The 15,234-nt window shown below is 33.5% G+C and overlaps 1 protein-coding gene across 1 annotated transcript in view; it reads right to left on the bottom strand.

The window, feature by feature from the left end:
- USH2A (usherin) overlaps positions 1-15,234 on the bottom strand; it is a 689,941-nt gene that overhangs the window by 580,769 nt on the left and 93,938 nt on the right. Inside the window, exons 9-10 of the mRNA XM_044266844.1 lie at positions 4,484-4,679; positions 820-950 (exon numbers count right to left, since the gene is read on the bottom strand). Coding sequence (XP_044122779.1) covers positions 820-950; positions 4,484-4,679 — 327 coding nt within the window. The remainder of the gene's footprint in view (positions 1-819; positions 951-4,483; positions 4,680-15,234) is intronic.

Raw genomic sequence — 15,234 nt, 5'->3', positions numbered from 1 at the left:
AATACAAAGCTGCTTTTTCTGGCTTGAGGTAGGCTATGCTATACAGCCCCAGGTCAGTTAGAATCTGTGTTCATGTAGGTCAAACTTCAATATTTGTAATAATGTTTTAAAAAGAATAAAATTATAAAAACCCATTGTATTGTTAAGAAAGAAGTTTGGAATAAGAAATTTAAAAGTGGGGCTATCACAATTTCCATTTGGATCTATGTGTAAGTAACCTTTGTTATCCTATCCTCTATGGAACTTAGGAGGGAAACCATTCTTATTTAATAAATTTTATTAATATTAATTCACCAATAATACCAAAACACATGCTCAGTTCACTTCCTAGTTTACTTGGAATCACCTCCCTCTCAATATTTTTCACAACTTTAAAATTAAAAATAAAATGAGCCTTTCTTATATGCAAAGGACTACCTACATTCATAGCCTTATATTTCTTTTTTTTTTTAAGATTTTATTTATTTATTTGACAGAGAGAGAGAGCGCAAGTAGGCAGAGAGGCAGGCGGAGGTGGTGGGAGGAAGCAGGCTCCCCGTTGAGCAGAGAGCCCAGTATGGGGCTCCATTCCAGGACCCTGAGATCTTAACCTTAACTGAAGGCAGAGACTTAACCCACTGAGCCACCAGGTGCCCAATAGCCTTATATTCCATATTCAAAGTTGCACAGGATCATTTCTAAAGCAGCTGTCTCTTAGAAAAGCAAACACACAAACTTAAGACTTCTTGACAAATACAGACCTCAATTTCACTGGTAGAACATCTCCCAAATTAGTTTCTGAAAGCAAGCAATTCTTTACCTTCAATACTGAAAACTCACCTTATCACAAAGGAAACCACTGTTCCTAGTGCCCACTTTATCACAATCACAGGGTTTGCAAACATCCATGGCAGAAGGATCTGCTCCAACTTGTCGGAAAAAGTAATCCTTACATAACTCACAGTTCCTTCCTGCATCAGAGAAAGGTTATGCATTATGACTTCCAATTCATTAAAATCAGCCACATAATTCAAAATTAAAGACTGTATTCCTATGAGGGAATTCTATAATTTTCGGGACGTCCATTTTAATGCACCTTTCATCTCTACCTGCCAATTTAGTGATCCAGAGCATATGAAACAATGAACCTGTTACAAACTGTGCTTTACTTCATTAAACTCCCATCTGTTATATAATACCACACTTCCAAAAAGCTCTTCTTTGTTGGGGTCCACACATTTTGGAAGAGTTTGTTTTTAAACTTAAAACTTTTTTTTTTTAATTTCTAGGACTAGGCACTTAATCTAAATCAAATATGAGAAATGTTTGTGTGTGAGGTAGATGATAGTTATACATTGGAAATAAGTAGGCATGTAGAATCAGAAATACTTTTCAAGAGCTAAATCTTCTTTAAAAAAAGGATACTGTTCTAAATATAATTTATTTTTCTATAGTTAACATTATTAAAAGCAAATGTTTCTCTGCTTACAGCCATTATTTTTTATTTCAAATAGCAAAATAGAAATTCCATGTTTAGCTATATTAGCAATATGAGATAATTTCCATAGTTTATGATTTTTTATTTAGAAATTTTTTCTTGCCATTTTATATAAGAAAAAAATCTGAATTAGAAGGGGGTTCTAAAGTAAATATGAGTAGCATATAAGACCACTTAAAGGGGCGCCTGGGTGGCTCAGTGGGTTAAAGCCTCTGCCTTCGGCTCAGGTCATGATCCCAGGGTCATGGGATTGAGCCCCGAGTGGGGCTCTCTGCTCAGCAGGGAGCCTGCTTCCCCCTCCCTCTCTCTCTGCCTGCCTACTTGTGATCTCTGTCTGTCAAATAAATAAAATCTTAAAAAAAAAAAACTGAAAGAAGCTAAAATAAAACTCAAGACTACCAATTCCACTTTAAACACTATGTACTCTACTCTGTTCAAATATTACTAAAATTGGCTCAATAGCAGAAGACTACAGAAATAATCAAGTGAAAAACATTCTGATGGATATTGGCCATGGACTAATTAAAAATTAAATGAATTTATAAAATTTCTAGAATATTTCTATTTGCATATACGGATGATTCCTGAATTTCTATCTCTAATCTAGAAATTTCTTCATCATTCAATGAATATTTATTGTGTGATTACCATGTTACAAACACTGTACTAAGTGCAGAGAAATACAATAGCAAGAAAATGCACATTGTATCCCTTTCACAGAGCTTTCTTACAATCTAGTGGGTAAGATGAGTTCTAATTATATAATTATAGGATTAAATATGCACTTACAAATTGTGATAAGCATAAGATGTCACTAAAATATATAGATGATACTGATTTATTCTGAGGCATCACAATAAGGTTTTTCTTAAGAGAGGAGTTTCAGAACTGTTTCCAGCTGCCCACAAGATTTTCTCCTATGTCTTTTGGAAACACTGTGAACATTCCCAAAACAAAACTTGCCATTTTCTCCCTAAGCTTTGATCCTTTTGTGTTTCCTATCTCAATGGCTGGCACCAACATTGATCCTGTTGCTCAAACTAGAATGTTAGCATTGAGTCTTGACTATTTCTTTCCCTTACCTACACCCTACATTTTGCTCAGAAAATGCTTGTACTTCCCATTCCACATATCTCTTGGATCCACTTCTTTCTTTCCATACCACCTTAAATGTACTCAAGCATTATTTCTTACCTGGACCACAACAGTACCTCAAACCACTTTTGGCCCTCTCCAATCCATTCTCCACTTTATAACCGTATGTGTCTTTTAAAAACATAAAACTTGTTATATCTCTTTCTTGTAAAATACCCTTAAGTGTCATCTATTAACCTGAGATTGGAAGCCAAACTCTTAATCATGGTTCATAGAGCATTCTAGATCTGACCCCTGCCTTCCTTTTTAGCACTTGTCTTACAATCTTCCATTTGTCTTTCCATCAGTTCTTTCAGAGTTCCATGTTTTTTTCTCCTCTACGCCACTGCACATCTGTTTCTCTTACTAGAGACCTTTTGTCACCATGCCCCTAATTCCCCTCCTTCTCACTATTCCACCTGATTAACATCTACTGCACTTGTCCTATCTTAGCACTCATCAGACAACTTTGTAACTGTTCCTTTAACAGTGTGTCTTTCCTACTATGTAATAATCCACACAAAGACAGGGAAATTCATTATCTTGTTCGTCTCTATATTCCCAGCACCTAGCCAAGTTCTGGTGACATTTTAGGTCATCAATAATTATCTCATAAATCCATTCATGCTTCAGAGTTATGCATTTTCAAATCCATCAGACTTGGGCCATTATATTTTACAAATTGAGATACTGCCTATTTCTGCTTTTAATACACCAGCCCTTCAGAGAATAGTAATTTTCAATGATGAGTCAAAATGCTGTATGCTTTTAGAACAAGACTTTGATAATCATCTTGTGCATTTAATTAGCATTTTTTAAAAAAGAATGTTCCCAGATTACTAGGATTCTTGCCAAATCTGAATGAACACAAACATCCCTACATGAAAATCCAGACATAATGGAAGATCAAGGTCACACAAAGAAACTTAAGGGCATGAATACTCAAACAAATAATCTCTGAATTTTCCAAAATATATTCATGATTTAATCAAATAGCCTGTACTTTAGAAAAAAAAATTCCTGAAAAGATGTAGTTGAAGGTAAGAGTGCCATTTCTGAAAACTACCAAATTATTTGGATTTATGAAGACTGAATGAACAAGCTTTACTATCCTAACAATATTATTTTTTAAGTTTTTATTTAAATTCCTGTTAGTTAACACACTGTGTAATATTAGTTTTTCAAGTGAACAATAGAATGATTCAGCACTTCCATACAACACTGGGTATTCGTTCCAAGTGCACTTCCTAATCCCTATCACCTATTTGGCTCATCCCCCCACCAACCTCTCCTCAGTTTGTTAGTAGTTAAGAGTCTGCTTCTTTGAAATAAGTCAATCAGAGAAGGACAACTATCATGTGATCTCTCTGATAGGAGGAAGTGGAGATGCAACGTGGGGTTTTGGGGGGGTAGGAAAAGAATAAATGAAAGAAGATGGGATCGGGAGGGAGACAAACCATAAGAGACTCTTAATCTCACAAAACAAACAAGCTGGAGGGAGGGTGGCCGGGAGAGGGTGGTGGGGTTATGGACATTGGGGAGGGTATGTGCTATGGTGAGTACTGTGAAGTGTGTAAACCTGGCGATTCACAGACCTGTATCCCTGGGGATAATAACACATTATATGTTTATAAAAAATTTTTTTAAAAAGTTTTAAAAAAAGAGTCTGCTTCTTGGTTTCTCTCTCTTTTTCCCTTTGCACATTTGTTTTGTTTCTTAAATTCCACATGAATGAAATCGTATGGTACAGTTTCGAAACATTTTCTTAAGGTAGCAATAAGATAATTTAAAATGACATGCATTGTATAACACACATGGGCCTCAAAGGTCAAATCAGACTTTGTTATTAGTTATCTATGATTTGCTAGTTACCTGTTGTGTTATGCTCACAATCATCACAGACCCCTCCTCCTCCTCTGTGGTGCTCATATGGAAATGGGTCCACTGAGATATTGTAGTGGCAGCTTCTGGAATGGTTGTTGCATTGACAAGGTTTACAATTGAAAGCTTGAACTTGATCACCTTGGTGGAAAGGCTTATCATTATAAAGAGGCAAGCAGTGATCGCACTGAAACAATAACAGAACAATAAAGAAATACAAAGATTCTTTATGTAACAGACATTTTTGTTATAGAACAAATATCAAAGAGTTAAAAGCCAGCAATTATTGTTTTTGAAAAAATGTTTTATAAATCAGAAATTAGCATATTATAGGCATAGTAGTGCAAAATAGTAAGCGTCCATCCAAGCTGAAACTATGCAAAATGACCTTAATAACTAATGAGGAAAGTTATGATTGTTCAATAATCTTTAATTTGTCAAAACATTAAAACTTGGTTTCCGGTCTGAGATTCCACAAGTAAGGATTGGAGTCACCACTTTATTCTAACAAGGAAAAAGCTGAGGAGACTGAAAAATCAACAACTCTTTTTGCATCTCTAAAGGGGAAAAACAGGACAAAGAGTCCCCAGGACTTTAAGGAAAGACTGACAGGTAATAGGGAGTCTCAGTGACAGAAGCAGAGACTCAGTAGCAGAAGCTTCCATGGGAACCAATTCCAGGTTGGGGTGGGGGGGTGTACTTTCTTGTACTTAACAAATTGCTGGATGTTTAGTAGGAACAAGACTGAGAATTGAAGACTCTAAGGGGACCTGGTTAAAATGGGGGATCCCAAATATTTTGGAGATTTACTTCTGGGAGTTTGACCAGGTTCTCACAGTAAATCTTAGTGGAGCATTTCCTCATACTTCTGGCAGAAAGAGGAAAAAGGGAGCCATTTTGAAAAAAATCAGGGTTCAATGTACTTCTTAACAATATCTGCCCTCAGGAGAAATTAGTGAAACAGAGCCTAACCTGCTGGGGTATTATCAGAGCCTGATTTAGGGAGGGGAAATACCTAAATCCAGCCCACTATAGTCATCCTGTTTCACCTCTCGGTGGAAGAGACAGAGAAGCAACTGTAAACAATCCAGAAGCACAAGCTCACTAAAAGGCTGAGACCTAATCATAGGACTATAGAGTGCTTCCCCCATGCTTCATTACACCGCCAAAGGCTTGTATACAGAAGTACCTTTTACCAGGCACACCATCTATCAATGAGGAAAAAAAAATCACAAGAAATACTAAAGGCAAAATAAAACAAAACAAAAACAACAACAATAAAAAAAAATACTGCACAATCTGAAAGACTGAGCAAGCATCAGAATTAGAAATGTCAGGAATGTTGGAATTATCACACCAGGAACTTAAAACACCCGTGATTAAAATGCCAAGGTTCTAATGGATAAAGTAGACAGCATGGAAGAACAGTGTTTGGGCAATGTAAACAGAGAGATGGAAATTGTAAGGAAAAAGAAAAGAAAAGAAACGCTAGACAAAGATCACACAGAAATGAAGAATGCTTTTGATGAATCTATTAATAGACTGGACTCAGCTGAGGAAAGGATTTCTGAGGAAGATGATACAACAATAGAATCCTCAGAAACTAAAAAGCAAAGAGAAAAAAAGTGAACAAACAAAACAGACAATGCAAGGACAGTGAGACAACTAGAAAATTCATAACATACAAATAATGAAAACACCAGGAATAGAAGAGAGGAACAGAATAAATATTTGAAACAGTAATCCCTGAGAATTTCTCCAACTTAATGTCAAACACCAAACCTCAGAGCCAGGAAGCTTATAGAACACCAAACAGGATAAATACTAAAAACAAACAAACAAAAAAAAAAACAATAATATCTATACCCAGGCCTATAATTTTCAAACTACAGAAAATCAAAGATAAAGGAAAAAATGTGTAAAGAGTTTTAAAAACACCTAACCTGTGGAAAGAACAATGGTAGGAATTATATCTAACTTCTCAGAAAACATGCAATTAAGAGGAGAGCAGAACGAAATACTTAAGGGTTGAGAGAAAAAAATACCAATCTAGAAATCTGTACCCTCCAAAATTGTCCTTCAAAAGTGAAGGAGAACTAAATATGTTCTAAAAAAAAATTTTTGAAATTTGTTGTCAGTAGAACAGTCTTTCAAGAAATGTTAAAAGTTCTTTAGAGAGAAGGAAAATATTATAGGTCAGAAACTTGGATCAATGTTAAGAATGGAAGAGCATCAAAGAGGGAATAAGTGAAGGTAAAACTTTAAAAAATGTTCTTACTGTCAGTTATAAATATCATAGGAAATAAAAATTATAATAGACTAATATTTAGTAGGCTGTGAATTAATATTTGGAACTTTGAGAATTAAATTGTTTTGTTTTTTTTTGTAAAAAATTGAGTTGCTTGAATCATGCTTGCTTTCTTATCGTGTATGACTTTCTATTCTGAGAAAGCAGCCTGTCTGTACCTTGGTGATAGGTCATATTGCTTTGTAAATATGGATGGGCACCCATCATTCCAATCTTTGTGCTCTGTTATCATCAACCTATTCCTCATAACCAGAGTCCTCATTCCTTTTTTTTTTTTTTTAGATTTTATTTAATTTGACAGAGAGATATATCATAAGTAGGCAGAGAGTCAGGCAGAGAGAGAGAGTGGGAGGCAGGCTCCCTGCTGAGCAGAAAGCCCAATGCGGGGCTTGATCCCAGGACCCTGCAATCATTACCTGAGCCAAAGGCAGTGGCTTAATCCACTGAGCCACCCAGGTGCCCCCACAGTCTTCATTCTTAAGTTAGCCTTTGCTGAGTTGCTCTAGCTGTGTATATAAAGTCTTTCAAATGGTGTCACTGACCAACTATTTCTTCTGTGAAGAAAGGAATATTCAATTCCACTTTTTGAATTTGTGTTTCTGAAATGTCACATCGGTTTATTGCTGACAGACTAGGAAGCAACACAACTACCAACTTCTTTGAATGGATGTTGCACTAATCAATCACTAACACACTTTGAAAGAAAAGTCAAGAATGGTCACTGGTCATGATATGCATTGTTTCCACAGTAATGTGTAGACTGAAGGGCCAGCAGTTAAACCTGTACTTTATACAATTACTTACCATTAATATATTATAATAACTAATGTTTGAACCATGTTGTTGGAGGATGAGTATTATCTAACTATGGTAACTGAAATTCATGTATATTAGAATTGTACAAAGAGTAAATATTTTTAAAGATTTTCTTAAATATGGCCAAATTCCTTCTAGAAAAACTAAATTCATAATCCCACCACCAGGAACATCTAAGAATGTCCATTTTATATTCTGTTCAATTTAAAACTGTGACTATCTCTTCATGATTTTAAGAAAAATATTGATCACTCTTTTAGTATGTATGCTTTTCATTACTAGTAAAGATAGTGTTTTTCATCTTGTTCTTGGTCAAATATAATCTTTTTGGAGGAAACTTCTTTTTTGTATTATTTCTGAATTTAATGGATATATCTTTAAAGTTACAACCTATCTAATGATGTTGACTATCTCAGGTAAATTATCATTTAAAAGAAGAATTATCTATCCCAAAATAATAAGATGGTTTTATATAAAAAATAATAAATATATTATCAATTTTATTAAAGGTCCTGATTTAAATATTTGAACTATTGCATTTATAAATTGTTAATTAGGTTTATTAGTTAATTAGAATTTATTCTTGCATTCATAGAATAAACTCAATGTCATTTATGGTAAGTAATGGTTAAAATTATTTAGGATTTTTACATTTCTATTCATAAATTAGACCATTCTGTGTTTTTATAAAGACATTAAAAATAAATAAAACCTTAACATTTTAATGGGGAATCAGTTTGTACTTCAACTTATCAAGTTAATTTTAATATCTGAAAGATCAGAAAAAGAATTCTTGTTTTGTACTCTAAAACCCACAGTATTGTCAAGTTACATTATATATAAAATTATATATAAAATATGATTGATGCAAGAGAAATTTTAAAATAATAGGAGCACCTGGTAGATCAGTCAGTTAAAAATCCACCACTTGATATTGGTTCAGGTCATGATTTCAGGGTCGTGAGATCAAGCCCTGTGTTGGGGCTCCATGCTCAGTGTAGTCTGCTTGAGATTCTCTGCTTCTTCTGCCCTCCCCACACTCACACTCACTGTCTCTAAAATAAATAAATAAAATCTTTTAAAAATAATATATACATATATAACAGAATTCATGAATTATTTTTCTCACCCCTCGATTTTTTTGGTAAGATACTTAATGAATGCTCAAAGTGTCCAATTTTTCTCAGAGTTAATTTAAATTATGAATTAGGAGAATCCAACCATGTAACATCTCAAAAAGTCTCCCTATCTATTCATAATAATGATCCTTTGCAATTTGTTAAGACTGTTAAAAACTATTTTTATATTTTTGACAAAAAAGGTTATTTCCTTTTACTATTTTCTGCAATAAATGTTTAATATTTCAGAACACTTTGACACATTCCATAATCATTATTGGGACAAACTGTAGTCAAAGCATTTTTGCCAGTTTTTATCTCCCTCTACTAATTCATAGTTGAACAATTTCTTCCCTTAATATTTTTAAACTTAGAAAAAAAATGTAATAATTTAATCATCCAATATGTTACTATTGTATGGTATTCTGAAATTTTTAGCAGGAAAGCACATAGTTTTTCTACTTAACTGAAGAAAAGGAAGACAAAAGACAGAGAGGAAATGAGAACAGAAACATAATGGTTCTCCCATCATGTAGTGCTGCATTGCAATAATTGGTGATGATTGCACTCTTCCATTTTGGTCAATTTTTAAAAATCAATATCATATTCTTTTTGAAGTGAGGAAGATTCTCTCTCCGTAAAACCATTTCTCATCTTTTGGACTGGGATAACTTCTTCCTTTCTCTTCTTCTACAGCACTCAATACCCTGACCATGCTCCTATTGTTCTGAACCAAAAATTATTGGTTTACTAGCATGTACCGTCCAGGAATTGAAAGCTATTGGCTTTTATACTCCTTGTGTCATCTACACAGAAGAAGCTTAATAGACAATTGCTAAGCTGTTAACTGAAAATTCACATGTGACTATAACATTAATATCCAAAGTAGTCATTCTTAAGGTAATGTAGAGAGGGGAACAAAGGGAACAATTAATAAATAGGGAAAGGTTATGTAAAGACTTCAGGATTGGTGTTTATTAGATGATTTGCAATAAACAACTTAAAAACATAAAAGTCATTTTGTAAAAGAAAGATACAGAGCAGTCAGAAACAGAATACTGTCAATTATGGCTCTTTGTTCCCAAAAAATTAAAGGTGGAGGAACTGACCTCTTTACGTTTTCTTTCACCAACAACAACCATTTGCAAATCAAATTATATAGAATCCAATGTTAGATATCAGGTATAAGCTTGAAGTCAGACATTTTAATTCAATTACTGGTGCTGCCACTAACTGTAAAAGGTAACATGAAATACAGAGTGCCTATGTGTTATGTCCTCTAGGAAGCATTTAACATGGGTTATTTCACTGAAGCCTTTAGATTTTGAATAATACAAATATCTCACATCTGATTTCCATTTGTTGATTCACTAACCCTGTGCTCTCACATAATTAAGTCTGTTCTTCAAGGCTTATTTTTCTCATTTATAACATGGAGGTAATCACACATACCTCATAGCGTTGTTGTAAAGACCAAGCGCTTAGCAGACTGTCACATAGTAAGCTTTCAGTCAACAGAGCCTACTACTTTATTAGATTAACGACTGGGGGTTAAAGAGATAAAGTAACATGAAAAATATTATTGGACAGGAAGCCCTTGAATCTACCTCACCTCTGTGAATCTGTTTCTTCATCTCTAGAAGGAAGACAACTCAACTCAATATCTTAATTGTTTTTGACTCAAAATAATCTGAGGATAAGTAGTAATATTTAAATAATGTTCAACACAAAGCCTGGCACATATTACATATTCAAAATCCGGAAGTTACAAGATGAAGGAGGAGGTAAGAGGAGGAAGATAAGGTTAAAAATCCAGCATTGGTGTTGATCTGAAGTTGGAGTGATACCAGCAGTATATAAGACTGTTCCTACACAATATATTAACTAAAACCTTTAACAGGAGATTCTGTGATCATAAATGTTCTAGTGCATGGTCTACTTAGAAGATGTAGCCTACAGAAAGGAACAATGAGCAATTAATGACCAAAAATTCATTTCTGGTTAATTTTATCACCCGTACATTACGGAGGACTTATCTACACTTATTTCCTAGCAGCCATCAGATATCATTACATACAGCCATCACTTCTTCTAGTAGACTTAACTGTTGGGGAGATATGTTCTAACTGGATAAATGGAAGAATAGATGAAAACTCACTTTCTGAGTTCCTGGCTTTGGAAGAGAGAAATGAGCTCATTAAGTTCTCTTCCCCAAGTCAATTAGCCATGCAATTAATCTCATTTCCATTTTTTTTTAAAACTCTATCCCCTTGCAAAACTTTGGCCAAATGCAAGATTTTGCTACAAAACAATGCCAGAGTGTATTTTTTCCCCACTTCTTTGAGAGTCTTCTGACAGACAACTTTCCTTACCCCATGGTGGTGCTTTTATTATTCAAGTTATGCTTTCCTGAATAAAAGGTGGCGGAAGTGATGATATGGAATCTGTGGTTCTGTCCTACTGACTATAGATGCAGTTTGTCTTACAAAGCAACTGCCGGCTATTTGAGTTTGGGATGTTGCCTACATGAGTTAATGGAGGAAATCCAACAAAAGCCTGTGCCTCTGATATTTTTATGAAGACAATATTTCTGTTTTTTCTTATTGTGATCTAAAAAATAAATCTCATTTAAGATTTTGTCTTTACTGTTAACCTCAAAGTGATTATCAAAAAGGCTTGTAAATAAGACCACACTAATTACGAGAGCAATGCTTCATAGATATAGTCCTGGCTTTTTTAACATTTAAAATCAAAGAAGAATTTGCCACTGACCTAATGGAGTGGCTTGAGTATAAGTCACTGTTACTGAAAATGGCTCACCTCCCTTCTGTGGACAATAAAAGACTTGCAGAAATATTGACAACATTTTATCTCCTTAAACAAAACAGCTGGGCTATCATTTACAGCTCTCAAATTGAACTTTAAAAACTATATATATAAGTCTGCTTCTCCCTCTGACCTTCTCTTCGCTCATGCTCTCTCTCACTGTCTCCCTCTCTCAAATAAATAAAATAAAATCTTAAAAAAAAAAAAACTATATATATATATTATCATACTAGGGTGGCAAGAGTTTACAGAAAAAGCGAGTGCAGACCCAAGTCCTAAGATGGTAATTTATTCCTGGTAATTTATTCCTTCCAGGATGCTCCATTCAACCCAACGATTCCAGTGAGAATTCAGAGAAGTACATTTTTAAAGCTATTTGAGAAAGACTTTTTTTTTAATTGTGAAGAAAAAGATATAGTGCCCCAAAGACAATGGTTTGAAACGCCATGTATCTTCAAAGAAATATAATGAGTAATTATTTTACTCTGTTTCACTTTTAAATTTTGAATTGACATTGATACTTACAAGACATGGAAATTCATAGCAAGAGGGAGGTAACATATAGAGACATATCCTTTGGAGGTCTCCTCAAGATATATTAGGTTTTCTAGAGCTTTTGTCTTCAGATAACATAAAATATTTTGAGAAAATAGTGTTAAATGTAAAGACATCACATCACCTTGTCCAAATTGGCATGAAATATAAGCAAAAGTCTATTATTCATTTTTTTTGGTCCACATAGGAAATTTTCTACATACTTGGAGTTTTCTATGATATAGTACTTAATATAAATAAAAATCTGAAACAAAAATTTATAAATATAAATGTAGAAAAGTACTCAAAATACAGTTTAAATTTAAAAACCAAGTTAAAGATAACATGTAAAGTATAATTCTGCCTTCTAGAGAAGTAGATTAATCTGTGGATATGAGTATAGAGCTACAACGTTAAAAAGGTAGAGACAGATGATACAGATTTATAATAACAAGAATAAAAGATCTGTAAGGATATAAACTTAGAGCATTTGCCAAAGTTATCTATGGGTGGTGAAGTTATAGGTGACTTCTACTTTTTATAAGTTTATTTTTTCCACAGAATGCATTTATTACTAATGCATTAAAAATGGAGGGCAAATAAAATGCAACTGCATGGATAGTTACAAGAAAATTATACATAATTTGCATGTAACACTTCACAAAGGAAAGCTAAGAAAATTAAAATGTTCCAGTTTTAAATTATACACAGATCAGCAAGATACTACAGAGAAAATGATTATCTTTTCAAGTACAATGTAGGCTGAGTTTATGAATTACCAGCAAACAGTATGAATTTTTTACAGTTTTAATGTTTCCAAACAACATGATTAATAAGGATTTTGAGAGATGACAGTTGAAATTTCTGTAGTAAAATTTGATTAAAAAGATACAGAACTAAATGACACACTGGCCTTTGATCTTAAGGAAAAATGCTGTGTTACTATCATTTTATGTGGTTTACAAAGACAGATAAAAAACAAGCAATATGGTGTAGTCTATTCTTTGATTATGAAATTTCATGAAACTTAAATTCTTGGTTTCATAATTGTATTTCTTCACAATTCCTTCCAGATAACCCAGAGAACCATGACATAGTAGAGTAATGTTTGAGTAAATTATGAGCATTTTGAGTAAATTTTTGAAATCTCCCCATATTTTTCTATCTTTCCTATCAATGACTTTTAAAGTTTTATTTAAAGCTTAGGAATATTTGTGCATATTTTATGCAGTTTCTGAACCAGATGGTTTTCTACTTAATGTTTTCCCAATCTCTAGTTGATCATTTGTCACTTTCAATTATGTATTTCTTCCAAAACAACTGGATTCCCCTGATATGTACCTGGATGCTCAGATTATAAGATTAGACAATATGTATATCAGGGTTGAGGACCTTTATTACTGATTGATTTAATTGCTTTCATTTTGATAACATCTTAGGGGCTACTAATCAACTCCACGAAGTTGCAGCCAGGATAGTCATAGAACAATCAATGAATCTAGAAGACACGAATGAAAATCCATTTCATTACATTGTATTGCAATCATACACAATGGTATTTCTGTCTTTTGGATCGTTAAACTAGAATAGTATTCTTCTGTTACCATTATACACTAACAAAGACAATATTCCAAAAAATAATTCAAAGGTCCAAAAGCATTTGTACCAACTCACTCTCATCACTCTCACTTTTGATCCCTTATTTGTGAATAACTTCAACTTTACAGAGAAAATATGAATTTCATATTTACTCAGTCACTTACCCAATAATCCTTAATGACCACTATGTGTCTCTGAAGGAAGAAAGGAGAAAATGTCTTCCTATCCAAAGATACATCAAATCCCCGAGAGGGTGGTGGTAGGGACAGGGTTTAGGGGCATGGATAATCTTCCTGAAAGTTACAGAACTGCTCAACAGACTTAACAGACTCAGTGCCCTTTGAAAACTCAAGCTCAGAAAAATGGCCATGAATCATCAAAAAAACCAACTTGTCTTCAACATTCATAGACTTAAGAAAACAGAAAAGAAAAAAAATACCTGCTTTTGAATTATTTCAGAAAACGTATTGAATGGTTTCTTAAATGTTCATTTTTAAAAGTCACATCTGGAGGGGTGCCTGACTGGCTCACTCAGAATCATTCAATTCTTTATCTCAGGGTTATGAGTTCAGTCCCATGGTGGGTGTAGAGATTAGTTAAATAAATAAAAGACTTCAAAAAATTTTTAATTAAAAATAAAAAGTCATATCTGGAAAATCTATAAGAAGTAGCTAATTTCCCAGTACAGTAAATAATGAAATAAGAATTTATTTTTCCTTAAGTCTAGTACATAACATACACAGTAAAATTTCAGGGACACAAAAGACAACTATGAGGACTGCCTGATTTTATCAAACATTTAGAGAAAATAACATATAGTCTATACATTTTAAATCACTGCAATTATCACGGGCTATTTTCATAGTCCATTTACTTACCCATGATCCTTATTTGACTCAAAGCTTCTTCAATCAGAAACCAGATTTTATTGATGAAATCAACCACAGCAGAATGCTAAATGTTATAATTGCTCAATAAACGTTTATTGAGTAAGGGAATGAACAAATGAATGTATAAAGGAGTGAATAAATGAATGGATGATGCAACAAGAGCTCATTTCTATTAGTGAATTCATTTTCTTCATTCCTGGTTCTAGCAAAAAAAAACAAAATGAAAGAAAATTCTTTCCTTTGCTACCCTCATTAGTAAAATACACACAGACGTCTTTATCTAGGCAATGTTTCCCATGCAATAAGAAAAGCTAATATGTTATGGTGTCAGTCTTAAGTGATTCATATTAACCAGCTGATAAATCTTTCTGATAATCTATGAAGTAAGTGTTGCTATTATCTCCATTTACAGATAGGAAAACTGAGGAATAGGGAAAAAAAACAATAATGTTCTAAAGTCACCTACTGGAATGATGATTAGTATAAACTAGAATGTGAAAATTCATAAGGACAATAATGCTTGTTGCATTTTATTCATTTCAATATTGCTAGTGCCTAGAAACCCTCATACATAGTAGGTACTCAATTTACATATATGTGAAAAATATATATTATATATAAATATATACATATATATGTGTATATATGCAT

The sequence above is a fragment of the Neovison vison genome, chromosome 10, assembly GCF_020171115.1.
Source record: "Neovison vison isolate M4711 chromosome 10, ASM_NN_V1, whole genome shotgun sequence".
Classification (NCBI taxonomy): domain Eukaryota; kingdom Metazoa; phylum Chordata; class Mammalia; order Carnivora; family Mustelidae; genus Neogale; species Neogale vison.
The sequence above is the reverse complement of the archived record's forward strand: the minus strand, read 5'-3'. Positions and strand labels throughout refer to the sequence as shown.